The sequence below is a fragment of the Rhopalosiphum padi genome, chromosome 2 (assembly GCF_020882245.1).
Source record: "Rhopalosiphum padi isolate XX-2018 chromosome 2, ASM2088224v1, whole genome shotgun sequence".
Taxonomy (NCBI): domain Eukaryota; kingdom Metazoa; phylum Arthropoda; class Insecta; order Hemiptera; family Aphididae; genus Rhopalosiphum; species Rhopalosiphum padi.
Genome location: NC_083598.1, coordinates 65,566,911 through 65,593,312, shown reverse-complemented (window position 1 = coordinate 65,593,312; position 26,402 = coordinate 65,566,911). Strand labels below are relative to the sequence as shown.

General features: G+C 26.3%; 3 protein-coding genes and 1 long non-coding RNA gene across 6 annotated transcripts; 2 read left to right on the top strand and 2 right to left on the bottom strand.

Moving 5' to 3' along the window:
• Positions 1-849: 849 nt before the first annotated feature.
• On the bottom strand, positions 850-7,857 carry LOC132922834 (uncharacterized). The gene is made up of 5 exons (XM_060986556.1): positions 7,468-7,857; positions 4,350-4,601; positions 3,775-3,982; positions 3,200-3,367; positions 850-1,353 (listed from the first exon to the last, which is right to left on the bottom strand). The coding sequence occupies exons 1-5, from the start codon at positions 7,670-7,672 to the stop codon at positions 1,224-1,226; spliced, it is 963 nt and encodes a 320-aa protein (XP_060842539.1). The 5' UTR covers positions 7,673-7,857; the 3' UTR covers positions 850-1,223.
• LOC132922836 (uncharacterized) lies at positions 1,787-5,807 on the top strand. 2 transcript variants are annotated; one of them, XR_009661063.1, is made up of 6 exons: positions 1,787-2,538; positions 2,856-2,925; positions 3,027-3,449; positions 3,763-3,913; positions 4,330-4,590; positions 4,747-5,807. It is a non-coding gene; the product is annotated as an uncharacterized LOC132922836 (long non-coding RNA). The 2 variants fall into 2 exon arrangements; XR_009661064.1 differs by lacking the exon at positions 2,856-2,925.
• Positions 7,858-10,921: 3,064 nt separating the features above from the next.
• On the bottom strand, positions 10,922-16,659 carry LOC132921240 (sorting nexin-4-like). The gene is made up of 10 exons (XM_060984153.1): positions 16,431-16,659; positions 16,230-16,333; positions 15,801-16,135; positions 15,551-15,660; positions 15,347-15,484; positions 14,415-14,500; positions 14,111-14,208; positions 13,482-13,596; positions 12,734-12,848; positions 10,922-12,252 (listed from the first exon to the last, which is right to left on the bottom strand). Exons 1-10 carry the CDS (start codon positions 16,452-16,454, stop codon positions 12,202-12,204), a joined length of 1,176 nt encoding a protein of 391 aa, XP_060840136.1. The 5' UTR covers positions 16,455-16,659; the 3' UTR covers positions 10,922-12,201.
• Positions 16,010-23,591, top strand: LOC132921241 (activating signal cointegrator 1 complex subunit 1). Of its 2 annotated transcripts, none has more exons than XM_060984155.1 (9): positions 16,010-16,149; positions 20,690-20,880; positions 21,101-21,179; positions 21,270-21,379; positions 21,671-21,822; positions 21,906-22,069; positions 22,152-22,303; positions 22,385-22,527; positions 22,698-23,591. In XM_060984155.1, the coding sequence occupies exons 2-9, from the start codon at positions 20,712-20,714 to the stop codon at positions 22,809-22,811; spliced, it is 1,083 nt and encodes a 360-aa protein (XP_060840138.1). In that variant the 5' UTR covers positions 16,010-16,149; positions 20,690-20,711; the 3' UTR covers positions 22,812-23,591. The 2 variants fall into 2 exon arrangements, with proteins under 2 accessions (XP_060840138.1, XP_060840137.1); XM_060984154.1 differs by lacking the exon at positions 16,010-16,149 and adding an exon at positions 20,273-20,605.
• Positions 23,592-26,402: the final 2,811 nt, after the last annotated feature.

Below are 26,402 nucleotides of genomic sequence, written 5' to 3'. Positions count from 1 at the left end.
TAGAATTTTAGCATACTATAGTAAATATACATATTATTATGTACATATTTACTATCGGATGTCGTCTATCACCGTTCAGTGTCATATTTTATTATAAGTGATTATAAGTCTAATATTATATAACTAATTAGTTATTACTTATTACCAACATCATATAGTAACATAGTTAATAGTAGTTACTTAGTAATTATAAGATGTCTTATTTTTAACTACTATAAGGACATTGCCATAAATCATAATATTGAATATTGATATTTTATAAATAAACATTTATTATTATCTGTTTAAATTAGAATAGATAAATTAAAAAAAAAAATTAAATAAAACAGTATAAACTACGTCATGTTAAATGCACTCAATTAATTTTTAAAGTTGATATTTATTTTTAAAGTATTTTTATTATAATATATAAATTATAAAAGACAACTTTAGTAGCTGTAATGATCGTAAATTGCAAGTACCTAAAGTACTTAATATAGTTTAAGATCAAAATTAAAAATAAACCTGGATATTTGCTTATTAGTAGTTATACAAGTTTTGAAGTACCTATATATATTGTATATAAATATTTAATATATATTTAAAATTATATATATATTATTTTGTACTATAGTTGTCAATGTTGTCATCTATAATCTAGATTATAGGTACCTAAGACACTGTTTTTTTAAATGAAACTCAAACACGTTAGGGATTTCCTGTGTTTATAATATAGAATTATTAAATAATATTAAATATATTTATATGATTAAAATGATTTACAATATTGTGCTGAAATGCAAAAAATTATAAAATTAATGTATTTTCTATATACTAAACACGTAACTAAATGGCTAAATTCATAATTTATGAAAAAAGACTACATTATTTGTTACAATAAACACGTCATTTATTTAAAAAAAAAAAAAAAATTATGCGTGATTCTTACAGAAAATTAACATTAATAGTTAATTGATTTGTTTTCTTAACAGCTATAATATTCTATACTATTAAGAAAATAATTTTACTACCGAATATCACTTAGTTTATATTTAAGTATCACATACAATTTTGTATAGAAAAAACTGGCGTTTAGACTTAATAATATATGATATGCCTATATTAGCTACGGATTTATCACATTTCTGAAAGTTACAAATTATTGAATTCATAAAATATGTTTATAAATCATTGCCGATCTGAACAGCAACAGGAATGGTTGACACGGTTAATTAATCAAATACTCATGGGCTCTTGTCTACAGGCGTGACGAATTTAATTTCGCGCGTCACCTTTACAACCTGTGGCGTTAGAGGCTTGTGAACCGGCTGTGGAAATTCGTCTCCCGCCGATGGCAGACTCGGACAACTCAATCTGTCGTGGAAAAAACGGAAAAAACACAGTAATTAAAAATGATATCATTGTGATGTAAAAATAAATCTTCAGATGCAGCCAACGTCTGGACCCAAACGGATTTTAAGCCTGGAGGAACATGTCATTTTTTTATTATAATTATTATTATTATGTTATTAACTTTGTCTAGAAATTTAATTATCCGATTTTATATAGATTTAAATAATAACTACTAATACATTTTTAAGCTTTTCACTTGTATTCATAATACTTATATATATTATAATATATAATACCAGTAATAACTGAAATATAATAATATTTAATAATCAAATAATTATGCATAAAATACAACGACGTTGTTGTTTGAAAACCCGTATTTATACGGTTATGTATAATTAAACGGTAATGTAATTGTGTAATCACTGTAATAAATACACCACCAGAGCAATTAATCAGAACAGACTGACGATTAGAGACTAGTGAATCCTGGTCGAGTGGGTATCGGTATGTATAATGTATATATATATATATATATATATCTTCATTCGGCGGTCATATCTTAATTAAATAAAGTAATTAAACTGATGATGGTCAGCAGTCGTGGTCGAACTACGATCAATCGTTACATACATTTTTATCTATCTTATATGTTTTATAATCACCGCCATAATACGTCCATATTGTTTTCAGTTGTAGGTACAGCACGTTTCTGTGCGTACATCCACGTCATTTACGATTGATACGGCAATTATATTATATATAAATTATATATTTAATTTTTTTAAATTTACTATAGAACAATTATTATAAGTTTATTTCGAATATTGTGTAGTCTGCAAATAATACTTAGGTATACATTTTTGTTTTATTTTATACTATTAGTTATTATGTAGTTACAATTTACAAGTTTAAAACCTATATTGTAAGTTTATTTTTCACTGATTTATATAACTTAAAATATTTATATTATATATTATTAAATGACGTGTAACTTTCTACCATTTATACGCAATCATTGTAAAAAATTAAATATATTAATATATCGTGATCAATGTTGTTTTATATATATACGTGTTATTAATTAATATTACGAATTATAATAAACTGTTTTGAAACAAAGAAATATGGCAAGTAGCATTAGAGAAATCGAAACGGACGACATCATATGTACGAAGATTCCTAACAAAATATCTGTAGTTATTTGTAAGTTATTTTTGTCGAATACATATATATTATATGTGTACAATAATAAACTGCGTATAATAGTTTCACATATTTATGACAAAAACTGGCAATCACATTTTGTGAAATTTAATTAAACTGCGGTGTTGAAGTTGAATTTGTGTAACCATATATAACCAATTATAAATATTATTCAGGAATAATTTGTTATTCTAGTGAACTTTTTATTTTTAGATATTTATATCGGCATAGACGATAATTAATTGCTAACTGTAACCAGTTATACAATTATTTGAACAATTTTAAATATTTAAAACATGCTTTTTCAAATTCTATAGATTGAATATCTCCTGAGTCTGGGTGCTTTCAAATACAATGAACCTAGATAGCTAGATAACCATTTCCTCGGTAATTGACCCTGTGATTACTGCTTATTTAGATTCACATAGTTGAATAATTTTACAATTAAATTTTTATATTAATTTTTAATGTATATATGTGATTGACAGGGATGTTTTGCATCTAACGCCGACACGTCATTGTAACGCTTATGACGTTTGCGTATTTACGTGCTTTAAATCGACTGCTGATCAAATCAAGATTGCGTAATATTATATCAAAATATCAATATTCAATAAATATAAATACATTATGTTCTCTTATTCTCGTGCATGATGCTTACCTCTTGTGGGACCAATAATCTTCGGGAACGTTCAAGTACTGTTCGGGCTTGTGTTCAACTGGAAAACACGCCACGGCCAGGTTATCGTTCGGAACCGACAGAGATCGAATAGATCCGAACGGTTCGTCCGGAAATAGAGTGTTTCCGCTGTACAGTTCTTTACAAGCACTGGAAATACATCAAAGGAGAAAAAATAATAAAATAAGAACACACACAAAACACAAAATAAGAATTCAGCCAGATCAGATTGGTATTCTTTATATGATTTGAATAATGTTAACATTTTTTTTACGATGTTTATTAAAATGTATCCCATCATAAACTATAAAAATAACCTAACCTCAAATTCAATCAAAACTTTAACAAACGTTAAGCTTTTTTGTTAACGCGGAGGGAAAATTTGAGTATTAATAACGCGTATGGTTTGACCCCATTAATTTCACTACGGATTGACTATTTGAACTAGTTGAGTTATAAATTTATAATACATAAATGTAATGTGATTTTAGCGGTCATTATTTTGTTACGGAAATAGTTGTATTATAAATTTATAAATATTTCAGTATAACACCCACCCGTGCGCGGAATCTGTGAATATCAAAAATGGTTTTGGCGTCGGACAAGTGGACACTGGACTCGGGCTTCTGGTGTTGCTCCCGTGCGCACCGTTGTGCGGACATTGCGGCGGCAAGTCTTCGATGGCCAACGTTTCCTGTGAGTCTCCTTTCGATCGATTTAAACAATTACACGTCCACGGGTCTTCGGAAATGTTTTCCGTAGAAACTGTAAAACCAACACCGTTTAGATATAGCAGGCGAGATATAAGTAATGTGGATCCGGGGAGTAGGCAATAATGCAATATACAGAACTAACCTAACAATTTCCTCTTATATATGGTGATTTAACGAAAAAAAAGATATAATAGCTAAGACATAGATATACAAACGCGTTTATTTTATATTAAATTATATTCATCGTACATACCTAATAGATAAAATTATATACCAAACTACCAAATGTTTGATTTTTTAACCATGGTCGCATAGTATTTTTTTTTAATTTAATTGTGTGTTTATTAAAATTCAGAATTTTTTAAATGTCTTATAAATATCGCGGTTTTGAGTATTTAGATTTTTCGTTACACACTCACAAGAGAATTTCCTCGGATCGGGACCAGGACTGATTGGAAAGAAGTCACCGTGGACGGGACAGTGAAATCCAACCCGAGTTTGCCGGAAGCGGGCTTTCGTGCTGATTGTCCGAAGCACAGCTGTTGCGATGAACATTACGATCGATACGACCAGACATATAGGTCCCAATAATCGTCCGTTGTTCGATGACGTATAGAACTTGCGTTTCGAGTCGTCTTCGCCATTTCCAGTTACCCAGCCGTAAGATATAACTATGTTCACAAATTATATTTTATCAGTACAAGACATAAGCACAATGCAATATACACACAGCTAGTGTTACAATTTATTATCGACAAACCATTAACTCTAAATTTATTAATGATAATAATTATTAACAATAAATTGTGTTGACAGAAAATAAATCGATGGCCCTAAATTGCCTATACAGAGCGCCGTCTTGAACATATACAAAATGACAATAAAATGAAATAATATAATATAATTTTATTTTACGATACAAATCATTTTAATATATTATAAATTAACAACACTACCCTTGCTTTTTATAAGTATATACGAGCATCAGTGAAAAACAATTATGTTAAAATTAAATTAAAAAATTTAATTGTGAGTGAGTCCATTCAAAATGTGTATCTTTTATAGTTGCGCAAGTCTATGCGATATTAAGTATTGTATATTTGTATTACTAAGATACATAGTTAAATTGTTTTGTTTTTATTGAAATTTTAACTACGGTTGTTGATTTTGATTAGCCGTTTATGGACCATTTATTTCCATTGCTATGCTTCTGATTTGTTATTAACATACAAACGACGATATCTATAACCTATTATTTCAGGTTTGCATTGACGAACAATTTCTTAAAAAGTTTTAGAAACTTAATTTTTAGATAGTTTATAATAATTTATTTTTTAAAAAAGGTAGGCAAGAGTGTACCACTCTGCTGAACGATAGGCATCGAGTAGATCACTATTATGGGCGTGTTAAATTTGAATTCAATGATAGGTATTTCATTGTATACGAAAAACGATTCACACCATCACACCATATCAAATCAAAAAAGCATCACTCAACATCAGGCTCCACAAATTAAGACCACTACTCCGATCCAAAATTTCTATAAACAACAAAACACTAATTTATAAACAATTACTACGTCAATATGACCTATGGAATCCAACTTTGGGGTACATTAAAAAATTCAAACCTAACCAAACTTCAAGCTTTTCAGAACAATGTATTTTTGTGTCCTTTCTAATGCTCCTTGGTACGTCAACATACCAATGCCCAACATCATCCACACTTGCTTCCTATCACTACAAGACATTTCATAGTAACTGCTTTAATCACTCAAAACCCCTCATATCAAAACTATCTGCTCGCACATTACCTGACAAACCCATCCGTCAAGGACCGTCTCAAACGTAGATAGTCACGTATTTATTAAATAACACTTATAGGATTTAAAATTTTACTATTATCTTAAAAACTATTCATTTAAATTATAATTGAAAGTAGTGTCGATAGACACTCATCCTTTCATCACGTTTTCATGTCTAGTATATTGTATTTTATATTATTCACTTATTGTATTACCCTGTGTATACAGTTTGTAAATATCTTTTATAAATAATAATAATAATAAAAAAGTATATTTCATGTTATATTTTATAATTTTACCATATTATTATATTATTGTTATTAACTTTTGAGTCAATACCATCTTACCGTCAAACAGTGTAAATAAATTCATTGTATATATAAGAAGGTACGATGTAATAATTAATTTACATATTTTTAATTTTCATTCCATATAATTAATATACGTAAGTTTTAAGGTAACCATGGTTACAAAATAATTATTTTAATAATAATATTGAACTTTTTACCCCCAAAGTACCAACTAAATTTACTTTCCCACCGGAAAAGTTGCTGAAGTTGAAAATCAAAGCATTTTTATTGCCTTAAAACGTGTCCCCTGACACAAAAAAAAACATATATCATTGTAAAATCAATACATTCCTCGCACCATTCAGAATTTAAAATATTATATTGTATACAAATATATTTTATAATATGTCAGAATTATTTACAAAAAGAATATTTCAAGCTATATATAATATTATAAACGTGTATAATAACATTATTATGATACGAGTTATGTTACGTATTATGCCTGTGTAATTATAAAATATAATATTATATAAGTTATTAACAATTATCAGAATTATTGCAATTATTATAATACTTATATTTTTGTTTAGTTATCACTTGACCAGTTAAACAAAATCGATGTGCGTTTTATTAATTTTTTTATATTTTAATGAATCATAGTTTTTCAAAGACTTGACAGTCTGAGTAGTTCAAACAAAATTTTAATTTTAAATGAATGAATATTTTATACAGATTTAATTGTATTTATGAATAGATTGAAAAAAACATTCGAAGAAATGGAAAATGATCTTACAGATTGAGTAGATTAACCCTTTAATAGCGACAAGTGTATGTTGTTGATGAACTACACCAGTGGTTCACCGCTCCGCGATAAAATAAGAATGCCGTATTGTATTAAGAAAAAATCTATTTTTGATGCTGCTTTTAAACTTTAAACCTTGTTTAGACATATATAATGATCAGTATCCTACTTAACAAGTCATCTGGTGACCCGTGACAGCAAAAAAGTTGAGAACGACTGAACTACATCGCGCGCTTGTCGTATACGCTCTTCTAACCCCTATATTCGACTCATTTAAATGTGGTAAAGTAAATTCGTTGATAAAACGCAACGTCTCCGTCGTTAACGACGGACAATATAATCGTCGACCGTTGCCGACCGGGAAATGGCGGTCTAGCCGACGTGTTTATGATAATATCGTATCGTCACTATACGCGATCGTAAAAATTCGACGAGCGATTATATCGAGGAATAAAAAACGCGTATAAAAACGAGGTACGCACAAGCACAGCGTTCTGCGATTAAACGTAAACGCATATTTTTTTCCGAGAAATCGCAGCCGACAACGATCGCGCTGATTTCGACCAGCTATACCGCTGCCACACTTCCTCCTATATATTATGTAGTATAACCACAGCGGCGGCATTCGCGCGTCATACCTGTGAGCACTATGCCGACGACCAGGAACAGCGTGCCGAAGACGGGCAATGCGATCTGACAGTTGGACCGGACCGTTACGCCCCACACGGTGACGCCGTCGTCGACTTTCTTCACGGCCGACGACGACGAGTGCAACGTGCGTCTGGTGGCCGGCGGACAAGTCGTCGCGCCGATCGGTCGTAGCTGGTCGTCGCCGGACGTCATCCGACCGGCAGCGGTTGACGGCGGTGAATGATCGCTGAAACTAGATCGAGTACGTCATGCAGTAGTAGTAGTAGTAGTAGTAATAATAATAAATTAAAAAAACGATAAAAAAAAAACAATATTGCAATGTAAAAAAATACGCGCGTGTGGGCAGTCGATGGCACTAGATTGTATTTTAAACATCGCGTGGGTCGATATTACAGGTATATTCCGCCGTATATATACATGATTAACGAACGAACAGTACACACACACACACACACATCGCCCTAGTGACCAGTCCACGAAATATGCACACAAGGTGATTCTTTTACCACAGTCGTTTTCTCGGTAATTGTCATGTGTACTTATTCGAAAACGTATATTGGTTGAGCGTATTTTTTTTATTTTTTTTTTTTTTGTTCACATAATTCATATTCATCAGGTACAAAAATGTGGAAATATTTCCTATACTGTTATTGATCGCTGTAATTTTTTTTTATACAACATGCATTATTTATATTATTTTTAACATATACCAATGGTATGAAACCATATTATTATTATCCTTAAACAGAGTATTTCTTTAAGGATTTCAATTCGGTATATAAATCGAAATCGTCAACAAATGATACCTATTATACAAGTATTCACAGTTTTAACGAGTTCAAGAATCTCGTGTTAGCTTCAATTTGTGTAAAAAAAATATTTTGAGAAACACATATTTTTACCGAAAAAAAAATACTATTGGGTTATAATTAGAAATCACCCTGTATACAGAGTGTCAATATTTGATTGAGAGTAGGTGTATACTTAGTATGTGTATAGGCTAAGTCAGGTTAACCGTGTATAAATAGTAAAAATAATAATATATTAAATGTATAGAACGATGATTTTCAATAAACTTGTCTTTAACATATTCTTTAGTCATCACCGATGTATTTATAAGATTAAAAGCTAAAATGTCTATATCTATTTATATATAATGTTATAATAGTTAATAATAGCCTTAATACAACAACGCCCATATAACAATAATGATACTTTTCGTTTTTTGCGCCGTTTGATCTTTAATACATTTTGCGCTTAAACGGTCATTTAATTATATTATTCAAATTTACTGATTAAAAGGTGAAATTTCTGCATATCATACAAAATAAACGTAATAATGACATAATATTAACTTTTAAAAATAAAATTTCTTTCAAAAGTTTCAAACGGTGTACGTTAAAAGTACAATGCTGAATTCTAGACAATTAATTCGAAATGATTGTATCATATTATTACCATCATAGAGACTATACCCACAAAAACTAAATTACAATGTATATACCTAGCTTATAAGTTATAACATTATACATTATACATTTTTGAGTTAAAAAAATGTAATGTTATTGACACATTGTTATATCGTTTAATTATAATTAATAATATCCTAAATGTCCTATATTAGATGACTTTTTATACAAAAATGTCGATAAATAAATTTTTTTTTTTTGCAATTCTGTGTTTTGATATTGCGTAAATTTTATATGCCTATAGGATGTTTTTTTTTATTTGTTAAATTATAAAGCTTATTACAGTAAGTTTTCTGTTTGGTATAAGTGTTATAGCGTTATGTCATAACTGTTATTACACTATACTGTTTCTATACTGTATTATGTCATAGTTATTTGTTGAAAAGCCGATCGGCGCGACTTTGATTTTTATTAAAAAAAACTTTATTGTTACCATCTTATTAGCATTATTATTATTGTCTAGATATCGCCAGTAGTCCAATATGATTTTTTAATAAGCGCTACATTTTCATAATAATAATAAATATTTAGGCCATGTAGGGGGGAAGTTTTGAATATTTTATTTAATGGCGTTTGAAATGACTTTGATTTAATCAATTTAATATAATAAACACGTATAGTCCTAACTCAAAATTCCGAGTGGAATTCTTGGTTTTCTAACAATGTGTTTTTCTATAGGAAGGTATAGACTCGTACATATTAATTTTTTATTTGTGTTTGCAAGACACTTTATATAGTAGAATAGTAGAAATAATGATTCCGTTCTTTAACATTGAGCTAGTTTCGGCTAGAATATTGGATATTTTTTGTATTTTAGAGAGGTAATTTAAATTTTTCAAAGTACCTACTTTTTAATAATAATGGGAAAAACAAAATACAAATTTTGAAAATGTAATGATTATGTTTATTGTTATAAATATTAGCCATTAAGGTGATTTGAAAAGTTGAAATAATTGGGAAATTTTTGATAAAAGCATATAACTTATTATAATGCTAAATAAAGGAAATACAATTCTGACTTCATAACAATATTTTTTAGAATGTTTCGTTAAGTTTCATTCTTTTAAAAAATTTGAACATTTATCTTTTATCAACGCGTACTAAAAAGAGCAGGGCAGTGAACACACGGGACAGTTCCTTAAGTTCTTAAAGTATTTTTAATTAAACAAAGAAAGACTAAATTTATAAAAAAAAAACGGTCATTTAAAAATAAATGGTTTAAAAAAATGTAGAATTGTTTTTCAAGTATAGAATAAATTTATAAAAATCAGTAAAAATATAGATTTTACACTTTTATTCAAAAATATATTACTATAGAGTTTCAAGCGATCTTTCACAAAGGATTTAATAAAAAACGGTTTTTCCAAGTCATCCAAAATCTAGTGGCTTGGAACAAGCATTTTTTAATTTTTTTTTTCTCAATCTATTCCTTGAAGGTGTAAAACACCACGAATGACGAAATTTGCTTAAAGAATTGAATTATATCATTATTGAATCAGTAAAAGTTCAAGGCCATAACTGAAAAAAATTTCGTGGGGGTGGGGTCCAACATTTTTTTTATAGTAGATATTGAAATTTTAGTCAATAAACTATATTCACCACTAAAATATTTCTACTTTTAAAAATTTCAGGGGAGGGGAGGTCCCCCAAGTTATGACCTTAGTAAGAGTAGTCATATGATCAAAATTGTTTCAAGTCACCCGGTAGTTTAAAATATCAGTTTTTAAATAATATATTTTGTTTTTTATTATTATTCAAATACTAACAATCAGAATAATTATAGACTTGAAATATTCACCAAGTATTTCATTCATTATTTTTTGTACATCATACAACTTTTTTTTATCATAGTATAGGATACAATTTTATATTTGTGGGTGAAAAACTTAAAAATGTACTACAATGTCTACAATGTTCTTCATAAATAAATCTTTCAGACATCATACATTAAAATAAATACATCACAAATATATATGTATTCATGTTTAAAATTTATTTTATAATCCTTTTAAATTCAAATTTTGAAGATATTTATTTTAATATCAACTATGTAAAAATTGCATTTAAAAAAAATAAATTATATTTTTCGTGTTTCATATAGGTATAAACTTCAAAGTACAAAAGAATTACAATTTTTTCAAACACTTTAAAATTTAGCATCTTATAAATTATAATATACATTTCAAGAAAAAAATAATTGAAAATATGCACATGGGTAATTCAATAATAAGCCGAGTTTATTCTAAAATATATTTTGATTTAATAGTCATTAGTCTATGTATAATAAATTAAAATATGTTAGCTAAAACCTATTCAAATATTCATTATTTGTTAAAAACATTTAAGACTTTAATGAAATAAGTACTTATATGTTATACCTATACGGCTATACCTTATAATATATTATTTTTATTTAAGTATAACAAGAATTTGTAGTTGAATACATTTGCCATGCAATTTTAATAAAGTTTGTATTGTGAGCATGTGGGGTTAAGGGCTCTCTATGTATCAGAACTAATAAAACATGTGAGTAGTGCAGCTAAAATATTGTTATCTCGTTGGCAAAAAAAGTATGCACTGCATATGGTTTGAATGTAAAAATAATTGACTTCATTAAAATAATAGTTTTTAAAACATAATTTAGTGGGTGTCTAGTTAAATGTGGAATATAAAAACATAAAATAATTTAATTCCTAAATAAGAATATAATTAAATAAATAAATATACATATACATTTGGTAACAACTTTAGATTTGATAATACAGAAATTATTAAAACAATGTTTTTAATAACCAAGTGTAAATGTTTAATACATTTAAATTGAATTAATTTAATCTATAAAAAAAAATATAGCAGAATTATATACATTTTTTAGAGCTTTTTACCAATCTCAGTTAGGCACATTAAGTTTTTTAATACTATATACAGATAAATAACAAGTGTTTCAACTAGCTAACGAATTGCATAAAAAAAAAATATAACAACATATATCGTGCTTGGATGAATTTATAAATGGTTATATGGTTTAATTATAAAATAAATAACAATATAATGAATTAGAAGAATGCCTACTTAAAATTTGTTTCAGTGATTCTTTAGCAGCATTCACAGTTTTAAGTAGACTATTCTCAACAATATTGGAATGACCTAGTATTAAATTAACATAAAAATGACTGTTTAGGTACACAATGATGAATAAAATGGATAAATAATTGACTTAAATAATGATGATATGTAAAGGCTGCAACCGGCTTATTCTATACTTTGTATGCTGTGTAAAATATTTTTCCACGTTTGTAGCCCCTGTAAAATACAAGAATAATATTTAAATAAATATAGTTTAACATATATTTAGTAACATTAAACATATTCCATATAATATATTATATATTATACAGTATAATTAGTATAAAATATTTAAATTTTTTTGGACCATATCTGCATCACATAAGTTTACAAAAAAAGTTTGATTTTACAAATAAAGTTATTTTGACCAGCAAGTTTAGTTATATTCTGTATGTTACATCACAACTAGTCTAACCACTGAATAATGTAAAAGTTACTTAATTATGTTCAAACATGCCTACAGTTGTATTAAATATTAACAAACTATAATCAATACATGGTTCACAGTGGAAAAATATTGTCATTTTTTAGTTTATATAAAATCTAATTTTAATAAATAGAAAAGTAAATGGTAACCATGATAAATATTATAACTAGATACTTAATGGTAATATTATATTATATTTAAATTATAAATTAACTAAAATAATATACAAACCTTTTGAGCATACTTAGTTTGGAATGCTACATAATCTTTAAGAATTTTCATAAGATCTGAGTCTTTTTGTCTCTCAAATTCTTTATAGTTTTCTAATGATTTATCAACAAACTCACTAAAATAAAATTTAACATTATTATTAATTTTTTTTTAAATTATTAGTTAGTTATTAACCTTGATATTAATTATGTTAATTTAAATTCTTTTATTAATTTTTAAAATTATATAATAGACTAAATATTGAATGAATAATCTGTTAATGCATGTTAAGAAGATATTGTCATGATAAGACATGTAGTATAATACTCAATACTTGGATCAACACTACCCTTTACATATTATAATAATAGATGATTAAACATAACTAAACAAACCAGAATTTTATTTGTGAATGTATCACATTTTCTTAAAATAATACATAAAAAAAATTAATTATTTGCATTTTATATTTAACTAAGAAAAGATACTAACTAAACAAGAACACTAATATTTTAGTTTCAAATTAATGTTAAATTGTATAATTAAATTGAATTGATCAAATAAACATTATTAAAACAATAAATAAATCTAAATAATATATGATAATTACTGTTATATGAGTTATATGTATAATTATGTTCAGTAGATAATAATTTAACAATAAAAAAGTTTAATTGTTGATGATGCTTCTACATGATAAAAAATATTGTTAAATAATATTAAAGTATCTATATACAATTTAAATTGTGTTTTTAGTAGTATTACTTACGAATAATTTGCTTTGGCTTCTATCTTCTTATTTTCATAAGCTTCAATAGCTGCTGTATCACGTTCAGCTGCGGCTGCAGTATAACCAAAGAGTCTGGACATTATTCCACTAGTTTCTAAAACAAAATTATAAATTAATAGCATAATATACATTTATTTATTGTTTAGTATTTATTATCAAAAATGTAATTAAACATTACTATACACCAAAAATATTTATATGTTATATTTAGGTATATAATAGCATTGATTTTAAATACTAGTATTTATAATCCATGATATTAGTTTTTTTCATTTGAAACAGTTAGGAAGAATTATTGAACGGTTATCACTACAATTTATAAATATCCTCTAAAGTGCTATTAACCTAGTGTTTTAAAGATGATTATTCATAGTAATAATACTGTTTAAGATATATTAAAATTAACTGATCTTGTCGATATATGAAACTTATATTTTTAGCAACCATGCACGCTTTATAAGCAGTAGATAAACCTCTAATGTTGGCACCTTGAAAACACGATTATAAATACACACACATAGAATATTTATTCTATAAGATTTTAATAATTTAGTAAATATTACTACATTGTATATATTAATTAAACAAAATAAATAATTTAAAATTACCTTTATTATTTGACATATTATTTAACTGGTTTAAGTTGTAATTTAGTGAATCATGATTTTTGACAAAAGTGTGCAGAGAGTTTGTAAAAGCCAGGTACCTAAAAAAATAAATATTATATTAAAAATATGGCAATAACAATATACAGTAACTTAAATTGTAACGCATTGAATAAGAAATCAATATTGTATAAAAAAACAGAAGTATTTACTTCAAACTTGAGTTATTTGAAATATAAAATTATAACAATTTATTATATACTACAATATATTTTTAGAGGTAATAAAAAATATAAATATTATTTACTCTTTTAATTGGTCCATAATAACTTCCTCATCTTCCAATGCTGGACTAATAGCTGACGCAATCGAGTCCATATAGTGACCGGTTCTCTGGATAAAAAAAATATTTATATTAGTGTTGATAGCAAAAATATTTAATAATTTTTTTCACATTATATATTATAGAGTGATAAGCAGATATGACGTATACCTCATTAAATAAAAACATATATTTAAATCTCAATACATAAAATAGTGAAAAAAAATACTGATTAGTAGGAATTATAATAAAAAGGAAAAATTATACATTTTTATTGTTAAGTAATCAAATTAATGTTGTAAAATAATTTTTTTTTATAAATTTATCTTATATTAACATTTAACCCAAAATAGATATAATCGTAATGTGTAAAAAAAAGTAAAATTATCTACTTTATAGTATATTGCAAATATGTAATAAATATTATGTTATTTATATATGTATATTATTAATCAGTTATCACAAGCATTTCTAGTATTACTATTTAGATTCAATTTAAATATGTAGTACATAACACAATTTAGTACTTTAAAAGTTAAAATTCCACAAGAATGCCTACTCTTAAAACAAAAAAACCAATTACAACTTACAAGATATATGGAAAAAATGGAGCCAGTAACTATTTTTCCTTTTTATTAATGATACTAGTAAGATATTTGCTTTTTACTTGTTTTTAAATTTATATAATTATATGTTTAATATGTTCTATAAATTATTTATTTTATTCCTTGTATATTTAAATATACTGTAATTGTATTTTATCGCAGGTAATTAGATTTTATTTTTGTCAAAGATAATTATTATCAGTCCCAAGAAAAGATTTCTAATTATTTACATAAGTATTATATTAAATTTAATCGATTAAAATGAATTGAATTTAATATGAAATATGAATGTACATGATTATACAGTAATACCTGAACTGCATCACCAATATCATTGTCTACAGCACTGAGTTCACTGAAAATTCTACCATAGTGTAAATGAATCATATCTACATTGTAGAGTCGCTCTGCTTGTTTTGCTCGATATGTTAATATCTTATTTATAGAACCCTAAAAAACAAATTATTTATAAAACATAAATGAATTAATAAAATTCACATTTTGTATAAGGTCTACCTGTAATTTATTGCTATATGTTTTAATTGCTTCAAATCGATTATCTGAATTTCTACCCCTTAATGATGCATTCATTGTTTTAATTGTAAGCTCTGTATCTTTTAAGATGTCTGAAATTGTATTCATAAAAAAATTGTTATTTTAGAAAAGGTAGTCTTTTTTTAATATTTTGATTCTTTATTAAATTTTACATAATAAATAATTTCAATTATCTATTTCATATTTTTTGTGATAAATATTTTTGACTCACTGTTATGTTGTTTTGATAAATCTATCCAATTATCACATTCGCCTAAAAATTTAAGAAAACACTCGTCATAACCTATTTCAGGATGGCTAGCTATTCTCTTGAGAAAACTCTCTAGTCCTGCACGTCTTCTATCAACAAAATCTGGATCCATAGTATCAGAGACAGCTTCACTGTTCCACATGAAAGATTGTTTCTTTTCTGGCAGTGGTGGTATGACAACCCAAGGATATTTATCTCCCAAGTGGTTGTGAAGTGTCACAAAGTCAGTATATCGCCGGGTTGCCAATGACAACTTTTGCATTCCTTTTGCTTCAGCCCATGTTTCACTGTCGATTCTTCATTCACAAGGGTAAGGAGTTATTTTATTTGTGATAAGTAGTAATAAGCAATAATAAAAAGGTTTAAGAATATTTTATTCATGTACGTTACTTTGTTTCAATGATGTATACAGTATAGTATTCCTTAAGGCTCAACGCTGAATTCATACGCTTGTCAGCTTCTGTGATACTAATACTTGCATGATCGATCAACGTCTATGCACAGAAACCAAAAAAATGTACATATATTAACTTAAACCAAATTCTCTGATACAAATAAAAGCAAAACATTAAAGTGCCTACAGATACATACTTGAGATTCTGTAGAGTTATCCATAGGTGATCGAAATCGTTCAGTCGTTTTTTCAAATAAGATAATTAGTTAGTTTTATTTTCAAGCTGATTTTGGAAGTAAAAAAAATAATACGAATATGAAAAATATAAGTTCTAATAAGTAGGTAATAACTAATATTACAATAATAATAATTGGAAGGATAGTTAAATTATCCAATCGATCTGTTTATCTGATAAGAAAATTACTGTAGATAACTGAGAATGATCGTTGCCCAAAAAGTGTGTCAAGGCCGTTTGAATAAATAGAAAGCTGTTGGCTATTCGAGACGACTATAGACGAGTTATAGTCGACTTGAATTGTGTTAATCGAATTCTCGAATGTAACTCATTATATTTTATGATTACTATGATTTGTATAATTTGTATTATATAGATCGTAATGCGGACACGAGCATAGTCGAACGTCAACGTCGTATTTGAAATCATTTAATTTTGACATTTGACAGTATTATTTCTCCGAGTCCATCATTAATAATCGTAAATTACAATAGTTACGACATTATACAAAGTATTGAATACGAACTTTAGCTGGCAATACCCACACATAGTTCACACTAATTTGTATTGACGCCGTGGCCGCACCCATCATGCAATATTATTTGTACACGGGGACACGAGGACATGGGGTCCATTTTTTAGTAATCATTAAATGTTTTTTGTACACAATAATAATTATTGCTATTATTCCTAATACAGTAATACCCGAGAACGTTTATGTATTAATGTACAATTTTGTTCACGTGTGGATCATGGTTCACTGTGATTACACTTCTATTACTATAATCGTATATAAATCGTATAATGAATATCCTAGTCGTCCGCTATAATGGGTTATAAATTAAAATTAGTGCTCAAATTGGAGGGGGTGCACATGGGGGACAGAGCTCCTCTTCTATTTTTTTTTTTTTTTTTGCGTAACCCAACTATATTTTGTTCACTGGAACGGGACAAACTTATGTCCAAAAATTTGTTATTAAAATGTGGATTTCAATTTACGTCAATCATAAAACGAATTTTATAATTTTTAATATAAAAAATATTAATTATTAATTTTTTTTATCATTTAGTATTATATTGAATAAATAAATTATGTACGTTTATTATTATTTTATTTTCTGTAAGGTTGATGAAGGGTTGTGAGGGAAAGCCCCCGCGGGTCTGTGTTAAATTGTTAAATAATTGTACACTTGAAACGCAGTTTTAAAATTGTTAGATTGAGCTCCTCTACTTAATTTTTTACAATTCGATCAAGAAATTACTATATAATAGGTATTAAAACCGAGCATAATGTTATAATATGTTATTGGCTGCAATGTGTTAATTACAGACATTATATGAAAATCCTAAATTGCTTAGGATATCGACGATGACGATATCGTTCTAGAATCTCATCATGTACTATATGGCAATTTGGCTATTAAATTTTAATGTCATTTAAAATATTGCTTCTGGTCATTCTATGCAATTCCTAGAATTAGTATACTAATACTATTTACTTAATCCTTCACTACTAAATTTCTTTGTCATATTGTTATTTGAGACCTTATGACTTATCGAGTATAAAAACTTTAATAAAGCTAAAGCCTATGGTCTATCCCTAGTTTCCGAACAATTATAGTATTATATTTTTTTTAAACCATTTTACTATTTAGATTTTAAGTTGAGCTTGAGCTACGAATGTATTGATTTTACATTAACCATTGACATAAGTTTTTTTGTTTTCATAATCACTTTTTAAGATAGTAAAGATTCGATTTAAATTTTTAGATCGGTTTCTGGTAGCTATAATTGAATCTATAGTAAGTTGTCAATATTGTTACTTTGGACTTTGAAGGATAAAAGTAAAAATTTCTCAGTATTTTAAAAATTAAGAGAAAAACGGGAAATTTCACTCAAAAACACAATATTTGCAAAATCGATTTTTTTTTTTTTGTGTGATTCTAAAACGAATAACCACGTGGCAGTCGTGGTACGTAGGTACTTAAAATGTTCACCTCAAATGTTTATATTAATATTTTTAGATTCTGAACGAAGTGAGGAATGTATTGATTTTACAATGATGTATATTTTTTATTTATTTTTTATTTTTGTGTTTGTCATCACGATTTGGAGTAGAAGTAATGCTTTGATTTTTAACTTCAGTCCCTCTTTGAAAAGAAAAATTCATCTAGTTGGTACTTTGGGGGGGTCAAAAGTAAAAAATTTCCAGTAGTTTTCAAAAGCGTCAGGAAAAACCCTAAAAAAGTAACGAAAAACGAGAATTTTTATGCATAATCAGTTTTTGACAAAATCGATTTTTTTATTTTGCTGTAACTCAAAAACAAATCATTTATTATAAATACTTGAAATTTTCACCAAATGTTTATATTAATGTTTTCTATTTACGATTCAATTTTTAAAATATTTTGACCTTTTTAAGCTATTTATAGATAATCGAAATTGTCGATTTTTCTAAGTTTTTTTTTTGAAATGTCTATAAAAAAAATTGTCTATCCAAAAAATCTTTAAAATTTAATACAAGGTTTATTATAAGTTGTACTTATTGTAGTAAAAAAAAAAAATCAAAAATCGTTAGTCACAATTTTTGTTTATAAACATTAAAAATTCAAATGTTTACAAAATCGCGAAAGATTGCAAGGATTTTTGAAGTTGAAAATTCATAAAAATTTTTTGATTTATTATATCTAAGATTAAAAAAACCAATACAAGGTTCTCCATAACTTTTTCTTCAAATAACAGTAAAAAAAAACTCCAGCGTCAATATAGAAAAAACTTATGAACATACCAATATAAAATTTATTTTTTTACGAAATTGAATAAAATAACGGTATTTTACAATTTAAATATAGTTAATAATATAATATATCCTACTAATTATCCTAATGATCTCCTTTCAGAATCGTTTTTCGTACCTATACTATGATACCTGTCATTGTATTCAAATTTAACACATCCATTATAGCGACTTACGGGGAGTATCTCTACTATACGTCTATACAGCAGAGCAAGTGGTCCACTTTTTTTTTTATTATACCTAATTAAACTATTTAAAATTTTTATATAGACATTTTAATTTGAAATTCATTTTCTATAAATTATGCCGATAACATTTTTTCGGTTGGTCAAAAAGCTTAGAAATGTAAAACAAAGTTCCTTTTAATAAGTTGTTCATTTATTATTATTGTTTATTAATTACAAAAATCAAAACTACATCGTCACGATATTTTTTGTGAGTGATCGGGCCATAAAGGAAGAATTTGCAAATAATTTTGTAGTAAAAATTTTATTGAATTATTGTCTTATTAAAAAGTTAAAAGTCAATGGAAAACGTTAAATTTGTATGGATAAGAATTGAAAGTGTAATTTACGTAAGGTTTCTCATAAATGATTCAATACTTTAATGTTTAACCATAGAATAGTCAATAGATAAATCTATTCTGTTCTTTGACCAAAAAATCTTAAAAATATATAAACACAGTTATTTTTATAGATACCTATATTAATGTCAAGTTTGGACTTTGGAGTTTAATACCTTGTACTAAATTTTTAAGCTTTAGCTATTAAAAATATATAACTACATGTCTACATAGTAGGTACATGGTAGTAACTAGTAAAGTACACACATAATAGCCAATAGGTATTTTGAAAATTGTTGATATTATTCGATATATTCCGTGATGGTATCAAAATTTAGTTATCAATAATCACCTATCACCTATCACTTATCATTTATTAAGTATTCATAATTCATATCAACAGACAACAAGTAATCGTATCACTATAGAGATCCCCTAGGTGGTTATCTTAATTCGTGATTATTATTTATTATGTATAGAGTATTATGAGCTCGTTGGGCTCTATAGTTATTAGTTAACTGTTTACCTTTACTCTTCAGTTCTTCACTTTCTAGCCTTAATCTTTACAGTTTATTTATTAAATATCGCTCGTAAATTTATTTGAATCATCAATTAATACAACCACATTTAACATATCTTGACCATAACAGTGATACATTTTATTTATTTATATTTCTCTTGTGCCTATAATAGTTACAAAGAGGTAAAAGACTACGAATTCTAGGAATTCACATAGCTCTAATTTTCATGATATTTTGTAAAGCCTTATAGGACATAGGTAAACATCCTGATAATATTTGTATTTGGGAATATTGTATTTACTACTTTGTTGTCTCAAAATTACGGTTCATTATTTTTTTAGGGTATTAAGTGTATATGAAGTGATGGATGTATTACGTCCAAAAATATTGAACATTGATGGTCGACAGTATCGTTTAAATACTGCTGATTGTTGTCCAAATGAGTATGATGAACCCGAAACAGACAAGGCCGAAACACAAATGCACAATATTGGAACATCTGAAAGACTGCCGTCTTATGTTGAAAGAGATGGTGAGATTTTATGGATTGGGGACTAGGGGATTAGATATTTAATAATTTTATTAGTATTTTTGAAAACAGAATACGAGCATTAGGTGCATTGTTTTTGATTTTAAACTCTCAATTTTCAATAGGCACTATTATATGAACAAGAGGTTTTTATAGATAAACCATCAGCTCATATTTATTCTTCATAATGTATGTCTATAAAAAATGTATTATATTCTTATAGATATCGAAGAAGAAGAATCTGATGATTTAAATATTTACATGGAAGGTGATCGATGTGTATTGAAACTAGAAGCTCCAAAGTAAGTTATTGTTTAACAAGTTTATAATAATTTATAGCAGAATTATTAAGTATTAATGATTTTAAATTAATGATATTTTTTTTATTTTAGTATATTTTATGGTTTGATCATTGGTAGAAATCGAGAAAATCTCAAAAATCTTGAATATCAAACAAGAACTAGAATTAAAATTCCTAATACGAGAGAAAATAATATAATAAGTAAGTTTTTTTTTTTTTAATTCGTAAGTATAAACTATAAAGTAAGATTTAAGAATCATGTTAGAAATAAAAAGTCATAGGTATAATGATACATTTTCGTTAAAATAGAGTAAATATTAAAATTAAATTGAAATTTTAATTTTATACTCTCAATTTTTTCACACTAGGTATGTAATTGATAATTTATTTAAATATTAACTTTTCACAATTCTTTGAATTGTATTATTTAATATAATATGCTCAATATCAATTAAGATATTATTTTAAATCTTGATATTTTTCAATTTTTAGCTATAAAAGGAGAACAAAGGGCACATGTTATTGCTGCTAAATCAAAAATTGATGCAATTATAAAGAGAGGTCGATTCAAACAGAGTATGACTCATTTTGTGTCCTTGCCAATGGTCAACTCAATAGTGATTGATAACTACTTAGCTTTCAAGGTACCTAAATTAATAAAGTTTGTAGTTTTATTGTTGAGTTTAATATTAAATATTTGTATTTTAAATAATTTTGTATATAATAGAAAATGGTTCTTGATGAATGTGGCCAATGCCATGGTGTTAATGAACTTTTATTTCAAGATCAATTTAAACTTCATTTAACAATTACCTGTTTTGTGCTATGTAATGCAGCAGAAATAAAAAGAGCTATCAAATTAATGGAACAATGTGAAAATACTATAATAAGGTACAAAATTAAAATAATATAATGCATATGATTATCTATACTACATGAATATAAAATTATTGACCTTAAAATTATTCCTTAGGCCTATGAATTTGAAATCCTTGGATGTATTAGTTTCTGGATTAGATTATATGAATGATGATCCATCAGAAGTGAATGTTTTATATGCCAAAGTGGAAAGCCCTAAAATTCAAATGTTGGCAGATAAAATACAAACATTCTTCCAAGATTGTGGTAAATAGAATAAATAATCTTTTCTTAATTCATGTCAGAAACACATTTTTATTGTTTATAATTTTTTTGTTAAATTTTTAGACTTGGCATTACAACCCAGAAATAATCATGTAAAACTACATATAACTTTGATGAATTCCGGATTCTATGATTATCAAGTTAGTGTTAATGGAGGTTCTGGCAAAAACACTCATCTTACATTTGATGCTAGAAAAATAATTGAAGTAAGATTGACAAAATAAATGTATAGAAATTTCTATAAATAATCCACTTGAATTAGATTAGTTATTTTCTTTAATAATTTAGTAATAATATCTATTAATAAACTCAACAAACAATTAAAGTATATGTCAGTTTTAAATTTTAATATTGTTTATATCATATTTTTTTGCAGAAATTTAATGATTATACATTTGGAACTGTACAGCTATCAGATATTCATCTGACCCAACGCCATACAACTGATTCAAATGGGTATTACAAATCATCATTTGTACTAAAACTTTAACCATCTAGGAATTTATCTTATATTTACTGAGATTTTAGAAAAATACTCAAATTATTTATTTAGATACAGAATAAAATGTTCAAAAAATATTTTTGAACTTAAAATTTAAAGACTTAACAAATATTTTGTGATTTGTAAAATTGTAACCTTAAATTGTATATTTTATAAAAATCTTCAGGAATAGTATTAGTATTAAACAAACAAACTATTGTTTTAAACTTATATGCCATGATTGAATTAAAGAGAAGAGCAGACGCAATAGAAAAAAAAATGTATGTTCTATATTTTGAGATTAGCTAAAATTTTTTCAAGTTGTGGATGCCCTGAACGAATGCCCTGAATAAATAACTTGTAATTATGGTTGTGTTGTAACATTGTAGTTTTATCTATTAATTAATAATTCCCAAATTATTCTAATGCTTAGACATATTAGAATTTTTATCATGTTTTTTTGTTTAGAAAACTTAAATTTCACATTGGGCAATTTTGTGTTATTCGTGGTAGGCATATCTTATTTTTATCTATCATACTAGATGTGTTAGAACTTCTATCAATTACAAAATCTAATATTGTAGAATTTAATGAATTCTATCAAATTTTTAAGTGATGAGCATCACAGGTCTGGTGTCTAAAAGTAATATTATAAATCAATATTTATAACTATCCCAAATTGAGTTTTAAGTGCATTGTTTTATCATCATATCATTGAATATACATATTTATGTATAATATTGTATGTGATATAGCTATAAAATATATAATGAAAAATTTGAGTTTTAATGTTAATGGATATTATATTTTTCCCTTGATAACGTTTAGTAGGTATAATCTATTCTTGCAGGTAAGGTTATGAAAAGTGGTTACATAATCTATTTAAAATAGATTTAAGGTAGATAAGTACTAGGTAGGGTAGATCTATATTTTTTTGAAAATGCATTTAAAATACAAAAAATACAATATACTTATTAATTTTATTAAAAAATATACAGTGTTAACTATTGACAATAATTTATAGTTTTTAGTAATATAAATAAATATTCTATACAATATAAAATGCTAGAGTTTTATTTTTAAATTTTTAAGGTGCAAGGGAAAATATTGTCAATATATTAAAGTTTATATAAAATTGATGTATTAGTAGTAAATACATTTTTAACAAAGTACTTATCAAATATTAAAATAGTAAATAAAATTTTAGTTTAAAAGTGGTATCTAAAATCAATACAACATAAAAGTGAAACATTATTCAATTTTATCAATAATTTAATTTAGCATAGGTACCTATAATATTACTATAAATTATTTATAATGATTCATAAGTATTCATGGAGGAACTTATACAAAATACTATTGAATGATTACAGTTTGCCTAATAGAAACTAGCAAGTAATATGTATGTAGTATTGTAGCTACTTATATAGCTATATTGTTAAAAATCACAATATTATAATATAATATGTTATACATTATCTCATGTTACTTTTTAAAAGAAAAATATAAACATACCTATCTTAAATGAAAAATACAAAATATAATTTTAAAACTTACTTAATAACTACCTATACTAAATGTAAAATTAATGCCACTTTGCCAATCTTGCTCAGAAGAAGGTACTTAATGTTTATTATTTTATATAGATATTACTTTTTATGGTTGTTTGACCAAAAATGAAAACAACATATTTTTGACACAAAAATATGCTTTCTATTAAAGAAAGATTTTAGTTCTTAGAATATTATAGTTAAGTAATATTTACAAATCAAAGCTAGAATGACTTAATAATTAATTAGTCTAATCTAATAAATGATAATACCTATATCAATTAAGTAGTAATTTTATAGTTTTGGTTGATATATACAGTCAAATAATATAATGAATTACATTTTGAAAATGTTTATTTAGTATTAATAGAATAACTGAAATACGTACCTATTACTGTTAGTATTTTGGCATAATACCCAAGAAAATATATTTTAAAGAACAAGGTGTATTATATTGAAGTTAATGAATTTATTATGTGATCAAGGGATGATCAATCGTTGGCTCGAGGAGCTACACTCTGGTTTTTTTGCCAAAAATATGTAAAAAATTAAGTTTTAATATATTTTTTTTTTAAATTACGAATTGCAATGAAACCCAAACTTTCATGAACATAACAGATGTTCATAAAAATGGGTTAACTGTGCCAAAAACACGAGTTTATCTGTAAAATATTGGCATTTGACCAAAGGGTTATACTAAATTATGCACTTTGTTGTTTCAATGACATGTGATTACGATAAGATTATTTAGGTATTTAAAAAGTTATATGTATTTATATATATATATATTCACTACATTTGATGTTGTAGTGACTGGTGATTGGTCCATACTGTTCATTATAAGTCCAAAGTATTTGATAATTTTTGGCTACTTACTAGGAAGTAGGAAATATTTGTATCTTGCATTAGCAATATTATAATTTGTAAGTAGTTACCTAATACTAGTCTTTTGTTGTTTAGTACCTATCTAGGTACCTATTCACTTTAGGTATTCACTTATTCGGTAATAAATATAAATTTTAAATTTACTATTACGATGATAATATCTATCAACGCACTATTTGTTTACTCTCTTTGACTCACACGCGACATAGCAAATTTGCATTCAGCAAAATCTATTTTGTACGGTACTAGGTACTAGGTAGGTACTCGTAACTCATTTTGATATATCGTAAATAAGCCAACGTTAAAACACAAATAATATTCTTGACTTTAAGTTTAATAATAGGTCAATTCACTTTAATATTAAAGCTAATAACAATGTTGTTTTGCTGAACGCAAATTTGCTATACCTGCAAGAGGTATAGGTACCTATACAACGCTAAAACAGTAAAACAAATAGTGTGCTAGCTGGCATCCTCAATTAGTAAAAAATTATATAATGGTTAAGGACTAATTACCTATAGTTGGATGGAAGTACTAGGTAGGTATATAGATTATACGTTACACAATACAAGTATATATTTTAGAAGAGTTGGAACTTAGGGATTCAAATTAATTGTAAAAATTAGAAACCCAATGTTACTCTAATATTTTCTAATGTTCTATCCTATCCGGCTATCTATCTTTCACCTAAACCTTGGTAAATATTAAATATTAGGTTTAGAATAAGTAATACCTAATAATTAACTATGTATAATATAGACATTAATATTATGATACTTATTCTACGATGTTATGGATAGATGTCAAGGTGGCAGACGTAAACAAAATACAAGTACGAATTTAGATAGAACTATATCTGTTAGGAATATTAGAATTTAGGTTGAAATAGATCTTTATATAGTAAGAGTGAGTATGACTAGTAAGAGTACCTGGCCCTAACAGAATTTAAGTTTGTGGATAGAAATTATAGGAGGTAGGTACATAAGTAATGATAGTATACCTAGTGATGTATCGAGATATGAGGTTGGTGTTTGTGAATATAGGTGAATTTGTATATTTAAAATTTAGATATAATAAAGTGAATAATATTTTATGAATTTTTAATTTGATATTTTTGTTGTTGTTTCCGGGAAAATGCACTATAAAGTTCAATTAAGTACAACAT